At 48.3% G+C, this 17,508-nt stretch overlaps 1 protein-coding gene across 3 annotated transcripts; it reads left to right on the plus strand.

Annotated features, from left to right (window-relative positions):
- The first annotated feature begins 7,065 nt into the window (after positions 1-7,065).
- Positions 7,066-17,264, plus strand: LOC126533932 (ipis-1-like). Of its 3 annotated transcripts, none has more exons than XM_050181155.3 (5): positions 7,066-7,240; positions 10,809-10,972; positions 12,080-12,372; positions 15,081-15,397; positions 16,736-17,264. In XM_050181155.3, exons 1-5 carry the CDS (start codon positions 7,091-7,093, stop codon positions 17,090-17,092), a joined length of 1,281 nt encoding a protein of 426 aa, XP_050037112.3. In that variant the 5' UTR covers positions 7,066-7,090; the 3' UTR covers positions 17,093-17,264. The 3 variants fall into 3 exon arrangements, with proteins under 3 accessions (XP_050037112.3, XP_072145402.1, XP_072145401.1); XM_072289301.1 differs by lacking the exon at positions 7,066-7,240 and adding an exon at positions 10,495-10,558; XM_072289300.1 differs by lacking the exon at positions 7,066-7,240 and adding an exon at positions 10,580-10,704.
- The last annotated feature ends 244 nt before the right edge of the window (positions 17,265-17,508 follow it).

The following is a 17,508-nucleotide window of genomic DNA, read 5'->3' on the forward strand; positions in this document are numbered from 1 at the left end:
ATGGGACGATAATTAGAGGGGTCAGCACGGTCGCCGCTCTTGAAAATTGGCACAACCTTGCTTGATTTCCAGTTGTCCGGAATTTGACTTGTATTGAGGGACTGGGCGACGATGAGTTGCAGGAATTGGCTTGTGAAATGTTTCGCGCCTTTAAGTATTTTAGCAAGAATGTTGTCAGGTCCGGGTGAAGTAGGCGGCTTGAGGTTATCGACGAGCTTTGAAATTCCCTCAGATGTGATGGTTACGGGTGGCATTGGAATAAAATTTAGGCTCGGTAAAGTAATGCCTTTATCAGCTGGCTCGTGGGTGACAACTGAGGTGAAGTAGGAATTCATTGCGTCTGATCGCTCGTAAAGCGGAACGTCTGTGCCGTCATGTCTTTTTAAGGATATGTTATAGGAACTGTTGTTGTTGGGCATTAGCAAATTCCAAAATTTCTTGGGGTTAACACGCAATATTTCTAGAAGATCATGACTGTAGAATTTTCTTTTAGATGAGGGCAATAATTAAATTAAATTATGGGGTTTTACGTGCCAAAACCACTTTCTGATTATGAGGCACGCCGTAGTGGAGGACTCCGGAAATTTCGACCACCTGGGGTTCTTTAACGTGCACCTAAATCTAAGTACACGGGTGTTTTCGCATTTCGCCCCCATCGAAATGCGGCCGCCGTGGCCGGGATTCGATCCCGCGACCTCGTGCTCAGCAGCCTAACACTATAGCCACTGAGCAACCACGGCGGGTGAGCGCAATAATCTAGTGTATTCGCGAAGGATGCCGAAGTATTTTTCCCGTTTTACAGGTGATCCGGAGTTGGCATTTCGGAAGAGGTGCTTCTTTTTTCGTGATAGCTTACGCAGTGAGTTAGAGTACCATGGCTTTGTGACATCCCCGCGGATGCAGATGAGTGGGACGTAGGCGTCTATGAGTGATACGATTTTGTGCTTAAAGAGACACCAATTTTCGTTCACGGATCTCGTAGCCATGGACGCATGAAAGGTGGTGGAAAAGTGTTCGAGGTCGGAGTTTATGCTTACGAAGTCAGCTTTATTGTAATCACGGATGTATTTGATGGACGGCTCACGGGGGGAGACTTCAATCATAAGGTTAAAGAACAAGAGATTGTGATCGCTCAGCCCACTGTGACTTGAAAAGGATTGAATTAACTCAGGACTGGAAACAAGGATGAGGTCGAGAATATTTGAGTCTCTTGTTGGCTTATTTACGGCTTGGAAAAAGTTTGAAGTGAGGACAATTTCAAGGAAATCTTTAGATTGGCGAGATGACGCTGTAAGAGCATCCCAGTCGATGTCCGGGTAGGTAAAATCACCGCAAAGTATTAGATTGGCATGAGGAAATTGTGATTGCAAGATTGAACTACAGAGTGAAGGTCCGTAATAAAAGAATGATCCGTGTCAGGTGCTCGATAACATACTGGTATATTGGTACAAGAGGGAAGGCAAATTTTCAGACACATTATTTCGCTGTGGCTGTTTATCTCGACTAAAGGGGATGAAAAAGTTGAATTCACAAGAGCAAAAATGCCGCCTCCCCGGCGACCCATTTGATCTCGTCTGTAGATATGAAAGGAACGGTTGCAGTGAAGCAATTCTGAATCGTGAATATCGGGTGTTAGCCAAGATCCAGTAAATAAGGCGATGTCAGTGCTATGGTCTTCTAGGACGGCCTCAACGATTTCTTGTTTTGGCAGGTAGCTTCTTATATTTCTCAGTAGGCCAGAAATTTGTTAGTTTTAGCTGTGCGCAGACATTCTGACAGCCGGACCTGCGGCTGTGTCGCACGGGATTTGCGCTAACCGCTATGAATGTAGTTCTACAACGGAATCTGTTTCGGCGTTGTAGGTGAATAGTTTTCTGCCGAAAACCAACTTATCAAAGCGGATCTTAAATGAGGCGTTAGTTTGTTGGCCATAAGAAGAAAGCTTTTTTCGGGCTAGCCGAACTTTAGCTGAGTAATCCCCACGAACTGAGAATGTGGTTCCTTTAAGTTTCTGTCCTGCAACAAGAATTCTTGATTTATCTTTGAAGTGTGCAAGCTTAACTATGATTGGACGGTTTTTGCTTGACTGGAAACGACCTAGTCGGTGTGCACGTTCAATATCTCGGCTACCAATTGTAACACCCAGGTATTCGGAGCAGAAGGAACTTACAATTTCGCCGTGGCGGGGCTCCGAGGAACCAGATGGCGTCACAACGCGCGCCTCCCCGCGGATATTTCTCTCTCTCTGGCTCTCTAGTCACTACTGCACATGCGCCACTAGTACCTTCGAGCCACAGGTGTTCTGTTATTTTCCGCCGCTGCGCAGCGCCGCGCCTTACCGCCACCGCCATATGGTATGACGTCACACGCGTTCCTCGTCGTTGCGCTCGTCTCCTCTCGCTTCGCCAGCTGCGTCGCATGGCTGATAACATGCCGAATGATCGAAAAGGAGAGATCGCGTGCGCCGCAACCACAGTTGAGGCGGCAGTATGGGCGGCGACAATTCTGATAAGCAGGATGAGGCCTGGAATCGACATCGGAACGAGATGAAGAGGAAACTAATCGCCCAGGAAACAGACGAACAGCGCGCCGAACGATTGGCTAAACGCCGCAACATAGCTAGACAACCACACTAACCTGGACTTGCAATCAAGATTCACCACGGCTAACCATGCTATGCCCTAGCTTTCGCTACGTATATCCTGGCATAGCCGAGCTAAGCCACTGCCAATTTTTTTATAGTTTGTAGGCTTTATATAGAACCTCACGGCGACAGCGACGACGTCGGAAATTCGCCTGGACTGTCCATATAACTGCTATAGCAGTAAATAGGATAAATCCAGGTAGGATAAAGCCAGGCGGACGCACCGTCACGCTCTGATTAAGCGAGAGCCAGGCCAGCGTTCGCTGCTAGCACGACCATTGCGCGCTCACACATTGGCTGTGTTCCAAAACTCGCCGTAGGCGGCAAAGTAGAAGGCTAAGCTGACAGCGGCCATCTCGTTCCAACTCTCACGAAAACTTCAAGAACAGACAGCTTCGCGAAGACAGCATCGAAGTCAAAAACGATGCAGGCTGCTTTTCCGCCAGAACAAGATGGTGGCTGAACGGGACGCTTGGTAAGCCGACAGGAAGGTCGCCTGCGCACAAAAAGACATATACACGCTTTCATATGGTATTAATGTAAGTTACATCGTTTTTCAGAGGTACGCAGGCGCAAAGACCTAAAATAGAGAAATAGTGTATGCTTCTTTCAACCTTGACGCCGCGAGGTGGCGTCACCATCGCAGAAGCGTCTTCCATACTTTTTTCCGGACGGTTCGAAACGCGTTCCATTACTTCGCCTACAAGCCGTCTCTGCTCTCTCCTTAGCTGTCTACGTAGACCGTCTCCGATGCTGGCCAGAATAAGAACACACCTATTAACGTTCCCGCTCAACAGCGGTGCGTATGTACTGGTCTGAGCGGAACTGATGGTACTACGTCTAGCTGTAAATCTATCCACGGCCGCGCGGGAACACAGCACGCTCGCGCAGCAGCGCAACCGTGATCTATCGAATCCTTTCATTGGGTGCCGACGAATGCCGACAGCTTTCCGTCGGTCTCAGTTCGTGCATCACTGAGGCGCGACGCCTACAACGTCGGCGCTCTTCGTCACGCCAGCGCAGCGTTGTGAGACACCCAATACAGTAGTTAGGCAGGGCGTTGGCTCAGCAGCGCCGGAGATGTTGCCTCGCATGCTGTGTCACCTGCCAAAAAGTCGCCCCCCTCCCCCCCCTGCACATTGTTGAAACACCGTCTAAGCAGCGAGCTTCAGCGCAACCCTAAAGCTTGCCATCGCTTTCGATGCTTCACCATTCAGAAGAAACTGCCACATTTTATTGCGATAGCAATTGTATGGACACTGAAGTCGCATTTCTGCCGTCGCCGTAGCCGTGAGGTTCCGTATAAAGCCCAACGATGATAAAATCGTCGCCTATGCCGTATGTGCGAGTGAAAGCGTGCGAGGGTAAACCGGCGAACGCGAATCTCGCGTGTGCGAGCGACGAAGGCGGGGCGCGGAAGCGCGCCTTCTTCAGTCGCGCGCGAGGCACAGGGCTAAGGGGAGGAATTGAGGCGCGTTCAACTCCGGCGGCTGCAACTTACGGCGCTGCGGTGCGGGCGCCGTATCTCGTAAACGATTCGCGATGTGGCCAGAGCGCGCGCCCGCGTGGCCCTCATCTTCAAAGCGATCTGCGCTGTTTGCAGAGTGCGCGTAGTGCCGGTAGCTTCATGTGCGCTGTGCTTGCGACGTTCCGTTCGTGTTGAAGCGAGAGATGCACGAAGGTCAATTCGCTCACTGCTGCTGCCGCGATTCCGCACTTCAGCGCTTTGACAGCAAGTTTCCGCGGTCATCGAGCGATATGTGTTCATGTGGAACTCTGCGCGCGTGACATCGTGCTTGTTAATTTGGCTAGTAAACGCATGTCCACAAGTTTACATGGCCGATAAAACTACTATCCTTATTTCGTATAGCTATCTACTAATTTGTTATCGCAATCGGTGCTTCGCCTTTCGGGCCGAACTGCGACTTTTTTTATTGATAAGTAACAGTGCAACACAATGTTACACCGATGTCACATGGCCACATTGAATAGCGATCGAGTCCGATATGTGTCAAATCCTCGACAACGATTCGCTCTCTCCGGCAGATTGAGAAAAGAAGCCAACCACGACCGAGAAATTCGATCCGGATTGGGCTCGATCGCGATCGAAATTGCGCCGTGTGACACACGTACTACAAATGACGTTTCTAACGTTTGTTCCCGTTGGATAAAATAATGTTCCCGCATTTATGGCGTGTACTTCACTTTTTTCTCTTGCCTAGCTTTATGCTGTTTCTTCGTTCTTCGTTTTCTACTCATTGCATGAGTAGAAAACGAAGAACAGTCGGCAAACTTTGACTGGCTTTAAGTTGATGCTGATGATAATGATCTTTTCATTTCTTATGGTCACATAACGTTTACGGCAATATATCTAAGCATTCAGATGTGTAACAGTAGACATGTTAACTCACATTTACAAGATACTTATTTCATTTAAGCTAATTTTGCTTTACAAAAATTATACATTATTTTCACCACCCGATTAAGGGCCGAACTCCCAGGATAGGTTGCGCCATGTCATTAAGGAACAAGACTGATTTTATTTACTGGCTCCATGGGAGCTCGCTACTATATATGCCTATTTTTACTAAAAGAATGCGATTTGTGACTATGACGCTGGCTTGCGGTTCACTTCAATCTAACGACACGCCTGAGCGTATTAATCTCTACTGTCTTTACTGTGTCGAATATGTGTCTCCCAAATTCTCTTGTGATCTGAATCGTTTAATTATCTGTTTTCTTTTTCTTTGAAAGTATAAGTGTCTATTCACCTTGTATGACTACCAATTACGGGCTATTCTCTGGTTGCCAGCTTTACATCTTTCAAAATGTCCTTTATTTATCGTTGTCTGTGCTTTTCCTACAATTTCGTGACCCAACCTGCACTGTCACGCGCCATGTTTCATGAGCATCATCATCACCATCATCAGTTCCTCCCCAAAAGAAGACGAAATTAGGCAAACGACCGGCTCCATCAGCGCGCGACTGTCAGAAGAAATTGTAACCTTCAGGTAAGCATGCATCGAAGTGCGCTGAAGAGCGTTTGGAAAAGCCCAATTCATACCGCACGGTCATCCTTGAGTCTTCCTAGATTTCAGTTTTTTTTTTTCGAAAGCTGCTGCACTTTAGCAGAGCGTTGCGTAACACACTGCGGCAAACGCTATTCAGGGTTTCTAGCGTTAGTTTTGAGGCATGCTACTACAGAGCGGTCAAAATTAACCCAATGTTTTGTACTGCAGCGTCTTCCATAGTCCAGGTGGTGCCTGTTTGTACCGAAAGTCGAGGCTGTGCTTTTCATGGACGCTATAGCTAAATAGCATTCACCCTTTACATATCGCTTGTGATTGCTCTGCTTAAGAGCGGGGAACTGTTGGGTGCTTGGTCTGGCATAGCTGGTTAGGAAAATTACCGCAAAGAAAAAAACGCACAATAGGAAGGGGAAACGTCTCCCCTTCCTCTTGTGTGCGCCTTCTTTTATGTGATATAAATTCTATTAAGCAGCTTGCTGTGCTGTTTTGGATACATGAATTGCACTTAAAAAGAGCTGCAAGAAATGCTAGTGCAATAACGCCTTATCGTTGGCCTCGGTTTCCTTCTGTTATATATTTCCTGTTCAGCCCCCACCGCTCTTTGTATGTTGCTATGAGCGTATAAGTGTATGAATAACTAAAGACTGCGTAGCTATATATTATGTATAAATATACACGCTCTTCCGAGCTCCACATCCGCGCTCTAGCTCGTGACCGGCTTCCCACACTTCACACGCATGCACTTTTTTTCCCGTTTGTGCTCGTGATGCTAACACATTAAAATGTAATAACAGGAGTAGAAGGTTCGGTTAATCGGTTATTCGCGGAAAACTCAGCACAGCGCGGAATGCGGGTACACATAAAAAAAGGAAGGCATACATGGAGCTGACTTCCCATTGTATATCTGGAAGTCAGAGCCGCGTTCGCCTTTCTGCGTCCCCCGCCGTGTTCAAGTAGTCCAGAATCAGACAGCCTATATAGAGCTGCCGTTTGCCAAATCAGCGCCTACTTGTGCCCAAGCCAAACTTGTGCCCAAGCCAAACTTGTGCCCAAGCCAAACTTGTGCCCAAGCCCAACTTGGGCCCAAGCCCAACTTGGGCCCAAGCCAAGCTTGGGCCCAAGCCAAACTTGGGCCCAAGCCAAACTTGGGCCCAAGCCAAACTTGGGCCCAAGCCAAACTTGGGCCCAAGCCAAACTTGGGCCCAAGCCAAACTTGGGCCCAAGCCAAACTTGGGCCCAAGTCGAACCTATGCCCAAGTCAAACCTGTGCCCAGTCAAACCTGTGCCTAAGTCAAACCTGTGCCTAAGTCAAACTCGTGCCTAAGTCAAACTCGTGCCTAAGTCAAACTCGTGCCTAAGTCAAACATGTGCCACGCAGGTGTCTAGCGGGATTATTGTCGCAGCTCGCGTTCGGGAAATGACTTCCGCCGAGGACGTCCACGGAAAGCGCGGTTCCGCCACGCCGTCTCCGACGAACGCCACGAAGGGGTCGCCGACCGGCGAAGGCGTCGCTCGGATCTGCAGCGCCCTCGCAGTCAACATGTGCAAGCAGCTGCTCCGCATAAAGGTCGCTCGTGCCCGCTCCAGAAGTTTGAAATTTATTGGTTTAGCGTGACGTCGTAGAAAGGCGAGTGCCCCATTACTTAAGTGTCAGAAGATGAGGTCCCGAAGAAAGTGCGGTCAGGGGGACCTCCTATCAGTACACTGTAAAAATGTTTGCACCTTTACGGGTGTTTTCTTGACGCACGGGTAACACCCACACCGTTGGTGCCTTAGTCTTAAAATAGATAACACCTTTGGGGAGTATTTTGTCAAACAACAATAATCGCTACCTGTCTTGCCTGCATTTCTTTTCTTTAACGCTGCGAGCCCGGTACTTCCCCGTCATGAACGGCATGCGCGTTATCAGCGTGACGTAGCATTCAAAGTAGCGAGCGCAGCATTTTCAAGAAAGGAAACGCAAGCAGGGAAGATGATTACTGTTGCGGGACAAACATACACGCCAAATGGTGCAACTGCTTTAAGAGTGTCCAGAAATTTATAGCGGACATTTTTCAAAGAGCTTGCACCATTTGGAGCTTATTTTACCCCACAAAGGTAATAGTCATCTGTCTTGCCCGCATTTCCTTTCTTTGACGCTGCGAGCTAGGTACTTCCAAATAACAAACAGCATGCGTGCTATCGGCATGACAGAGCACACAAATATAGGACACTTCAAAGGGTGCAACTAATTTAAGAGTGGACAACAACGGAGTTTCATATGGGTAATTATTCTGTCGGATATTTCTGACAAAAAACGTAGTTGAAAACTATGTAATCATTCTGTGATTACATAGTTTTCAACTACGTTTTTTGTCATCGCACGTCTAACTACAGCTCCGTTGTTGTCCTCTATAAATTTTTGTAAGGCTCTAACGGTTATCGCACGGTCTTACCCGTGCGATAAGAAAACACTCTTAAGGGTGTGAATATTTTTACAGTGTACGGCAGTGCTTGATTACTTGCCAGCTGAGTCGAAAAGCAGTTGGCGTACAATTGATAGGAAATTCATAATGGAACCTAGCAATATGAAATAAAAGCTTTTGCTCTTATTTCATAAGAAAGGAAAAAGAAATATATACGTAAGAAAGGGAAAAAAAATTTTTTAGACTGGGGCCGACTGCGATCGCCCCATTCAAATGAATGTAAAAGGCACGAATGCGTTCGCGAAACAATCGATGGACCGATTTGAATGAAATGAGCTTGATTTGAGAGCGAAAGCTGAACTCTACCAAATAAAAGATCAAAATTTCAATTAGGATTTCTTATTTGTTTACAAAATTTGTAACTGCAACAAAAAGTAGATATCACGGTCCAGTCAAATGCATCTGTCAGAGAATCTAAAGGACAACCGCGATGTTAAAAAAATATTATATACATATATATATATATATATATATATATATATTACTGCGTTGCTTGTCAAGGTTTTGCATCTCATGATCAAAAATTAGCAACATACCTGTATACTTCCGAGTGGTGCATGCATTAATTTTGCCCGCATTAAATGTCTAAGTAAGAGCTAACAAGATTATTTCCTTTTATTCCTGAGCTAGAGCCGTAAGCTAGATTCTCATTTTTCCTTTTTTCTGATTTTTTGACTTTCAATATTTTTTTTATTAAGCTTGATCGCTTAAATTTTTACAAAATCTACTCCTTCCAGCCGGTAGATTGCGTCTTTTCTTTCGTTTAAATGCAACAACGTATCAAATTTTATGCAGTGGATCCGTTCCCAAGTACTCGATAAAGGATCCTGTGGCAAAGCTTCTACTTAAGAGGCAACTGCTGCTCATATCACGGGAGTAGATACACGGGCTCATTGGTTTAGCCTAATTCATTAGTTGCAGTGGCAAAAGGCCACGAGGAACAGCCATTAGGAGACGATATGCACAGCGCCCATGTCCCCCTCTGCCTGCTCATCCAGGCAGGCTTGTCTGCGCTATACAGTGAATCATTGTTTACATCACGCTAACATGGACGCGTTTTCACGAAACTTCATTCAGGCTAGTCAAAATATAAAGCAAAACTATAGAGAGTAATATCAAATTAAGTTTTATTAATAACCTACGCTCCAGCAACTACAGCACAACGACCACTGTTTTAGACTACGTGATACGTGGCTTTTCATAAGCCGCTAAGATACGCAAAAAAAAAGGAAACGAAAGGCGGTTTGCACCACCGCCCCGAAATTCCCGCAGCAGCTCGGCATGGCGTCATATATCCCGCTAGCGCGTACTCGCTCTTAATTAAAGGGACACAAAAGGCAAGTATTAACTCAAGCTAAAGTGACAGATTAGTGCTCTAGAATATTTAAGGCGTCAATATTATCGCGAACAGAGCCTTAATAATAGAGAAATTGAGGTAAAGGCAGGGCATGGTTATAGACTCCCCCTGGACATAGACTCCCCCTGTACTCCCCCTGGGCACGAAAGCACTCCTCAGTTAAATTTCGCGAAAGGCATTTGGACCCTTGAAATGTAATTTTCCCGTACATCGTCTTTTCTTGGCGCGAAACAAGCGTTGCAATGTTTCTGGAATGGTATTTAAACAATCCACGTCGACATAGTATTTGCCTTTAGTGTCCCTTTAAAGGTTCATGGGTAAAGTCGGCATATATTGCCGGCCAAAAGAACGAGGGACTCGTAACTGCTCTTCACCACAGTCTGGCCGCCTTCCGGGACTGCAGGACCTTTTTCTCTGGATTCTTGGCTCCCAATGTACATTTGCCTATAGGTACTACGGAGGACGGCGCGCTTTGCTATCGTGCAATTTTTGTCACTATGTGTCAGCGCCGCTTAAACTTCTTTCCAAACGGGATCGTAACGGCCCATGCAGAGTTCGTAATTGAGAAACGGCGGCTTTGTTCGTCGTCGGCGGCTGGCCCGTGTCGCTGTGGCGCACGCATCCCGAGGTGTGCGGCTACGCAATGCTTCTTCGGCGTTTTGTCGGTGACACGGCCGTCGGCTGCTAGACGAGTCCGTGCCGCGCTGTAGTGACGGCGAAGGAGCGCAGTAGCAAAGAACTGCGAATCTTCGAAACTAACCTGTGCCCACGAGAGCAAGCAATACTCTGACAACGACTGTGGCGAGCACAGTCGGCGATAGTCGAAATCTGATTTGCGGATCAGATGCGTCGGTTATTTATACATGGCTCGCGAACCTTTCAGCGCAGACGCCAATGCTCGCGTAAGCTGTAGAACGTACACCAGCATTCCGCGTCGCGAACGATATTTGATTGCGTGACGCTTGGCGACGACGTATATAGACAACAGATAGAACGATCGATTCCATTCGAGAAACAAGGCTGAAAGGGGCGTCTTGCGCCTAGCGATAACCTTTAAACATCGGTTAGTCGGTGAAATGCGGTCAGAGGATAAAAAAGTATTCGTGTAATATGGCTAGCACAGATATGAACAAGAACGGAAGCATACAACCTGCAATTGAATATTTAACAATAATGGAGCCCGCAGTAACACCGCGTCATAATTCAATGGTCTGCGGCCGCGAAAGCGGCATCTAAAAGATAGCACGACGTACTAAACATAGAGATAGTAACTATACGTACCGACGGCACCTTTATCGGTCCCTTGCCCGCAGGCGCCCAGCAAACCCGGCGATTCCCCGGAGAACGTCGCCTTCTCGCCTCTGGCTGTGGCCTCGGCGCTGTGCATGGTGCACGCAGGAACGAGCGGTCGCACGTCTAGGCAGCTGGCCGCCGCCCTCCACTGCGCCGACATCAGGACGATGCACGAACAGTTCAGGTATGCCTCGCGCACGCTCGCACTATATCAATTTTTCAAATAGACTTTACGCACTAGATCTTTAGCTTGACTCTTATCTCGTAGAGTATGTGGTTTGTGCGCATACTCTACCAGAGTCAGTTTTTGTGTCCTTGCCAGCTGACACCATCCCATGCCTTCAAATTTCCCAATCTCATCAATCTTTTCTCTATCTGTCATGGACTGCGTTTGCCTTAGCACTCATTCTGTAATTCTAACAGAGGAAGAGCAAAATTCTGCCAGTGCGCCTCCCTCACATCTCGTTTAAACCGCACAAGATGGCAGCCGTCGCCCTAGGAGTGGAAGTAAAGCATGAGCGCGTAGGGAAACCTAACAGTGTGAAAAAGTCCACCAGTATTTCGCGTGTACCCTATTAACCACTGCATATCTCCTCTGTGTATTACATGACTTGGCCAATTCCATCTTTCCCCTATTTATCTGAACCAGATTGTTGATTGCAACCACTTGCTCTCATGTCCATGCCATCATCTACCTTTCACCTAACGTTATGCCTATGCTTTTTCGATCCATCGATGGCTCAAAGCTATTTATGGGGTTTTACGTGCCAAAACCACGATCTCATTATGAGGCACACCGTAGTGGGGGACTCAGGAAACCTGGACCGCCTGGGTTTCCTTAACGTGCACTTGAATCTAAGTACCACGGGTGTTTTCGCGTTTCGCCCCCATCGACATGCGGCCGCCATGGCCGGGATTCAATCCCGCGACCTCGTGCTCAGCAGCCCAACACTACAGCCACTAAACAACCACGGCGGGAGCGTCCTTCAAAGCTATACGTTCACAATTTGATGTTGAGAGGAAACTGTGTGAGCTATGAAGTATGCGACTCGTGCTTTTGTACGCTTTAAGCTACGCCGTATCAGTCTTTCGCTCTTGTCCCGTTTTTGCGCTGTTTTCGTTCTAAATTCGTAGTTAAGTTCCTGAAACTATAACTTTTAAGCCACGGTTTAAAGCTCAACGTCCGTCTATGCTATGTTAGCGCACTCACAATAGCAAAGCTTTCGTACGAGTTTGCCGAGTGCGTCGACACTCGCGACCACACCGCCCTTGCGACGCCGCTCGCGCGCAGGCACGTCTTCAACGAGCTGGGCCGCTTGAGCGGCGAGATCACGCTCAGCCTGGCCAACCGACTGTACGCCGACGACCGGTTCCGGCCACTGGGCGGATACCAGGCCACCCTGGACCGGTGCTACAAGAGCGCCGTCGAGTCCGAGCGTTTCCACGCCGACCCGGAAGTCTGCCGCTCGAGCATCAACGCCTGCGTCGAACGGACCACGTGCTTCCGCGTCAAGGAGCTACTTCCGGAAGGAAGCCTCGACTGCGACACCCTGCTGGCGCTTGTGAGCGCCCTCTACTTCAAAGGTACGGAAAGAGCCATCGTTTTCCTAAAGTGTAGCCCGCAAACGAAACAGAGGTCCTCGAGAGAGCGTGCGAAGAGTTTCAGGAGTACGATAAATGCGTGCGTCCTTTACAGTTTACCAACAGAACAATAATCGTCGTAGTTATTGGGCAGACTCCCTTTATTCATTTATTCGACACTCCGCCAAGGCTACATGTAAGAAAGTCCGTGTTACGCTGATATGCGCATACGGCTCGTAACCTGAAAGCATCGAAGAAAGGAAATGTGCGATAGATCACGGTTTTCGCTGGAGGCCCGAGAGAAGCCCCTAGAGAGCGCAAATGTTTCTAGTAGCGATGCTGCTCTACACTCCAGAAGAAAAAAAAAGAGGAAGGGTGGGGGCGGGGGGGGGGGGGGGGGGGTCTTGGCAACACCTTTTTTGCGGAAGTAGCTTCTTATTCAGTGCTTCGCGCCATTTTTCATACTAACTGATGGGACTGTTTATTCTGCTGGTCCCCCATCCGAGAAGGTACTCAAAGAGGTGCAGCAACTATGAAGAGTGGGGTCAAATATTTCACATGCACTTTACCCCCACAAAATGGAGTTGTAGTACTCCTGTTGTTCTTAAGACGCAGAGCATGTATACTTGAGGAGAATTGCCTGTGTGGCGACGTTTTTAGGGGCAAGCCATGTGTAGCAATGTGTGCCAATTACATCTAGATAAATTTTCTAGTCTTCTTGCGCATCCCGAACGAGTACATTAAGATTCACCCTGCTTGTGCGTAATATTAGTTAACGGTCATGTGAGATGAGTGTTTCTATGTTCTGTGTCATCTTTTATAACCATAATGTTAATACATGTTAAAATATTGCATATGTTGTATGCCGATAAGCAGACGTACTACTACTGCCATGTGAGGGCCTTCAGGCGCTTTCATGATGCGTGTCGCAGACTTTCGCTTGGAAGACTTCCATTAATCTTGTTACAAGATACAAACATTCTGTATTCTGAGATTGGTGCTTTCGACAGTGCTTTCTGCCGCGTGAGATTAGCTCGTGCAAATTTGCGTTTCCTCTACTCAGGTCACTTCTGCACTTCCTCCCTACCATCCTGCTTTTTCTTCCTTGCTGGGTATTAGAGAGGACTTCTTTATGGTGAACCTCCCTTCTTGTAAACTTCCCAACTTGGCAAGTTGGGACTGGCTGGTCATTAAAACTAACCGCGCACTCAAACAGAAAAAAAAACATTTGGAGGACGCTTAACCTTCGCCTTTAAGCGTGGAACGCGATAGCATTCAAAGATCCCTGACTACTTCTCACGCTTCCCGCCAACTAGAGCGCATGTGACCGTCATCTTTACCGGGAAACGTTGGCCCTGAAGGCTATGCACAGAGGCTGGTCAAAACGCGGCCTCTTGCGTGGGTCGCAATGCGGTGGTTGCGAGCGCCATCTCGAGGTATTGCAAGGAACCGAGCGCGCCGCACTGTAGCCTCGAAGATACTCATGCGCCTGTGCGTGCAAATGGCGTACTCCGTGACCGGTCTGTGAATGGTAGAAACGCTGGAAAAGGGGGTTCTTTGAGTTTTCGCGTAACAGAATTATGTTTTCTCGTATAATTTAATTACTATCCGACGCTATCATGCAGTGTAAGCCACACTTTACGATGCTGATAGGTCTTTTAGCTTCAGAAATTCAATACGTTCAGTGAATTCCTTGCTCCACATGGAGGGCCTGGGTATGGGTGGTTAGAAAATGTTGTTGCCGAAACGAGGCCGAGGCAGGACGCCAACGCCCATTTTCCCGCTACACGAGGCCCTTAACATTGTCGCGTTATTGGAATGGCAATTTAGCGGTAAATGAGAGAGAAGTTACACTATGACGCAGCTCTGTGAGGTGCCACTACCAATTGCACTACGGCGACGGCTGTCAATCCGTCTACTAACTTAGGTGTGCATGTTCATACGCTCTAGCACTGTGAGTTTCACACATGCACGCACATGCGCTCTTCTAAGCTCTCCCATTCCCTCTACTGCATGACCGGATTCCCACACAGTGCACACATATGCACATTTTCCAAGTTTTCACACTCCTAATGCGAACGCATTAGAACTAAGGCGAGCGCTGCATTACGGCGAAGCTGTTAAGGGGAGTTCAACGGTTCTCGCACAGCGGCGATGAAAACCGGCAGCGCCGCGTGACGGCGCAGTCTAAAGTTACTGTGTGTATGCTGTCCTTGTAGGGAGCATATGCATTAACTCTAGCGCAGCTGGATTCACATGTTAAAGTACTGCGAAACGCCATAAACGCAGCCTTGCCAGGCCATCGGAACGCTCAGCTAGACACGGGCGTCGGTAAAGCCGACAGAGTATGCAGTAACACACGTCGGATATAACGGAGAATATACATGTAGGAACTCTGACATGGCGAAGCACTTAAAAAAAAGGCTCGGGTATAGCGAAGAAATTGCGCTGAATATAAGTGAAGCGCTTGTAAAGTCGTGGGCGGTTTTGGCCGTCTCCAAACGGACCTCCAAAACTTCCGAAGAGCGGCGTGAGTGCTCCCTTATAGCGTTTCGCTGTCTTTAACGTACGAGTTGCTCGAACTGGCACACATTTTCGAAAGTTTCTTTCTGTTCCGTCGCAGTCTTGGCCACGCTGTTAAGTTTTTATTCGGTCTCGCGAATTCAGGGGGAGAAAGAAACACAAGAAAACGCCCGACCCCGCATCCCCAGGGCGCTGGTTCACCCCGTTCGACCCGGGTCGCACGGCGCCGGGCGACTTCCACGAGTCTCGCACCCGGGTCGTCCGCACGCGAATGATGTCGGGCGACGCGCCCGCCCGGCTCAACCACTACTGCGACGGCCTATCCGGGCGCGCCCTCGACGTCGCCTACGAGGATGGCAGCCGCTTCTCGATGACCCTGCTGGTGCCGGACCAGCTGGACGGACTCGCGTCGCTCGTCGAGTCCCTGACGCCGGAGCGCCTGGACAGGATCCTGCGGGGGTTCGACCCGCGGCAGGATGTCCAGCTGGAGCTCCCGCGCTTCATGGTATACACCGCTGTTGGGCCATCTGTGTAGCACTTTAAAACGGGAAGCAGAAACAGGCGGGAGCCAAGCGTCCCTATTTCATGTGCCTGATCGCTCTATAACCTCGTCTCTATACTCCACCCAACCATTCGCGCGATCATTTTTCCGGAAGGTGATATTCACTGTGCAGAGAGAAGGCCTAGCGTAATCCCTTTCTTTATCATTTTTTTTTTGAAGCTTCTATAATATTACTGCGAGTTTGTGTATCGTCATTGCGAGCTATGTCTCACTCCTTCCCAGCAACTACCGATCTTGAGTGTTGTTGATTGCTGGTAAACCTTTGGAGCAATTTGTATTTCTACGCATGCTGTCCGTAAATGAACACTTTATCCTCGAAGCGGTGGAGCAACGGTGACCAGGCGTAACAAGAGACTACAGTGTGCCCCGTTCAACGGAAAGGTTGAAGGCGTGGTCACTTCCCTAACACTCAGCCGCCGAGACGAGTAATTCAACGGTTGAACCGAGCGACGCTTCGGAGCGAACTATGCGGTATTCCATATGAAGTATACAGCCGAGGCACGAAAGGAAGGCGGGGACGACCAGGACAAGCACGCACAAGCCCTAACAACAAAATCTTTCTTGAGCAAAATTAACTTTATGCAGGAATCGGAAAATAACGCACAAAGAGAGAAGAAAGAGGCGGACATCCAATCAAAGCATGCACAACACTGCACTGCTGGCTGCACCTGCAATTGTGCAGAGTCGTGCAGTGGCAGTATCGAGATCTGAGTAAGCTAATTCCTTCTGGCGTAAGTGTACTGAGGAGGCAGGAAGAAGAGTGCTGCTTGCTGCATGCAGACCTCAATCCTTGAAAAATTTGCAGGCAGTTGATCTACATGAGCGCCACTTATCAAGTGCGTTAGGATCCGAAGCCCATTGCAATAGATGTGGTGGCACAAAGAAATATTAACGACGAAGACCGATTCAGACCCGGGCGCAACAAGCCGCGCACCATTCAGTATGACGGCAGCGCAAAGGGGTCAGCGTCACAGAGAGAAAGGTGGACGCAAGACATGCGCAGGTCAGCGGTTGTCCTGTGTCACTGTTAGTGTCACCGTTCCCTTGGCGCTGCCGTCATAATAAACTTGAACCTACACGCCCAAGATTACGTGCTATTGCGACTTATCATTCGCTTTCCCGCACTCTTTGACGGAATAACTTCAGGAGCAGCCCAGAACACCCTTTGCAGAATATCCTAAATATCCTATTACACTGCTAATTTAGAATGTCACGCTACATGGCAGGTACTGAGCACTTCATCTCGCCCAACTGAGATTTACCGTTTTCATTTTTGCGCAGGTGGAAGACACGACGGATCTCAGAGTCGTCCTGCAGGCAATGGGAGTCAAGGACCTGTTTGACCCACTCATGGCCGAATTCACGGGCTTCGTAATGAACGAGGATGCCTCCAAGAAGGACGGCAGCGCACAGGCGAAAGGAATCACCCTGTCGGTCGCCATACACAAGGCGTTCATCGACGTCAACGAAGTAGGCACCGAGACGACCCCGCCCAAGGACGTTGCCAAAACGCCCGGAGGCTTCCTCGTGGACCCGTCTCGGTTCCGGGTGGACCGTCCCTTCTACTTCCTCATACGATGCCACAGCCCGGAAGTGATTTTGTTCGCTGGCTCCGTACGCCACGTTCAGCCGCTTTAGCGAAAGTATTTTTTCTTTCATTGACTTTCTTGGTCGGCGTCTTGCCAGTTGCATCGCAAATGCGATGCCTGGCGAACTAAACCATCGTGTTCAATATGAAGTGTAACTGCTTGTTCGATAACTGGACGGGACAATAAAAACTTATTTTTCTAGTATCTACAAGCATCTGTAAGCTTCTGAAACCGTTGTCACTTATTTCATTGCGGCTACATAGTCATTAGGCTGTCCCAGCTAACTAGAGTCAAGCTGTTTAATGAAAAAGATAGTTACGAAAACACAGTGCAATATACGAGGTTTACGGTGTTTCGTCGACAGAAGTATGACGACCGAACTACGTAGGTCTTAAGATGTTGCACCATGTTCTTCTAACCTTTTCTTTTTTCGTTGTTTAACAGCTAACCTAAACTTAGCTGGGA

The sequence above is a fragment of the Dermacentor andersoni genome, chromosome 7, assembly GCF_023375885.2.
Source record: "Dermacentor andersoni chromosome 7, qqDerAnde1_hic_scaffold, whole genome shotgun sequence".
In the NCBI taxonomy this organism is placed as follows: Eukaryota; Metazoa; Arthropoda; class Arachnida; order Ixodida; family Ixodidae; genus Dermacentor; species Dermacentor andersoni.

Excerpts from the sequence above, each read along its gene's own strand:
- LOC126533932 (XM_050181155.3), top strand. The coding sequence starts at position 7,091 with ATGACTTCCGCCGAGGACGTCCACGGAAAGCGCGGTTCCGCCACGCCG. Across the intron at positions 10,973-12,079 it reads ACGATGCACGAACAGTTCAG|GCACGTCTTCAACGAGCTGG; the intron begins GTATGCCTCGCG and ends GCTCGCGCGCAG. Across the intron at positions 15,398-16,735 it reads TGGAGCTCCCGCGCTTCATG|GTGGAAGACACGACGGATCT; the intron begins GTATACACCGCT and ends ATTTTTGCGCAG.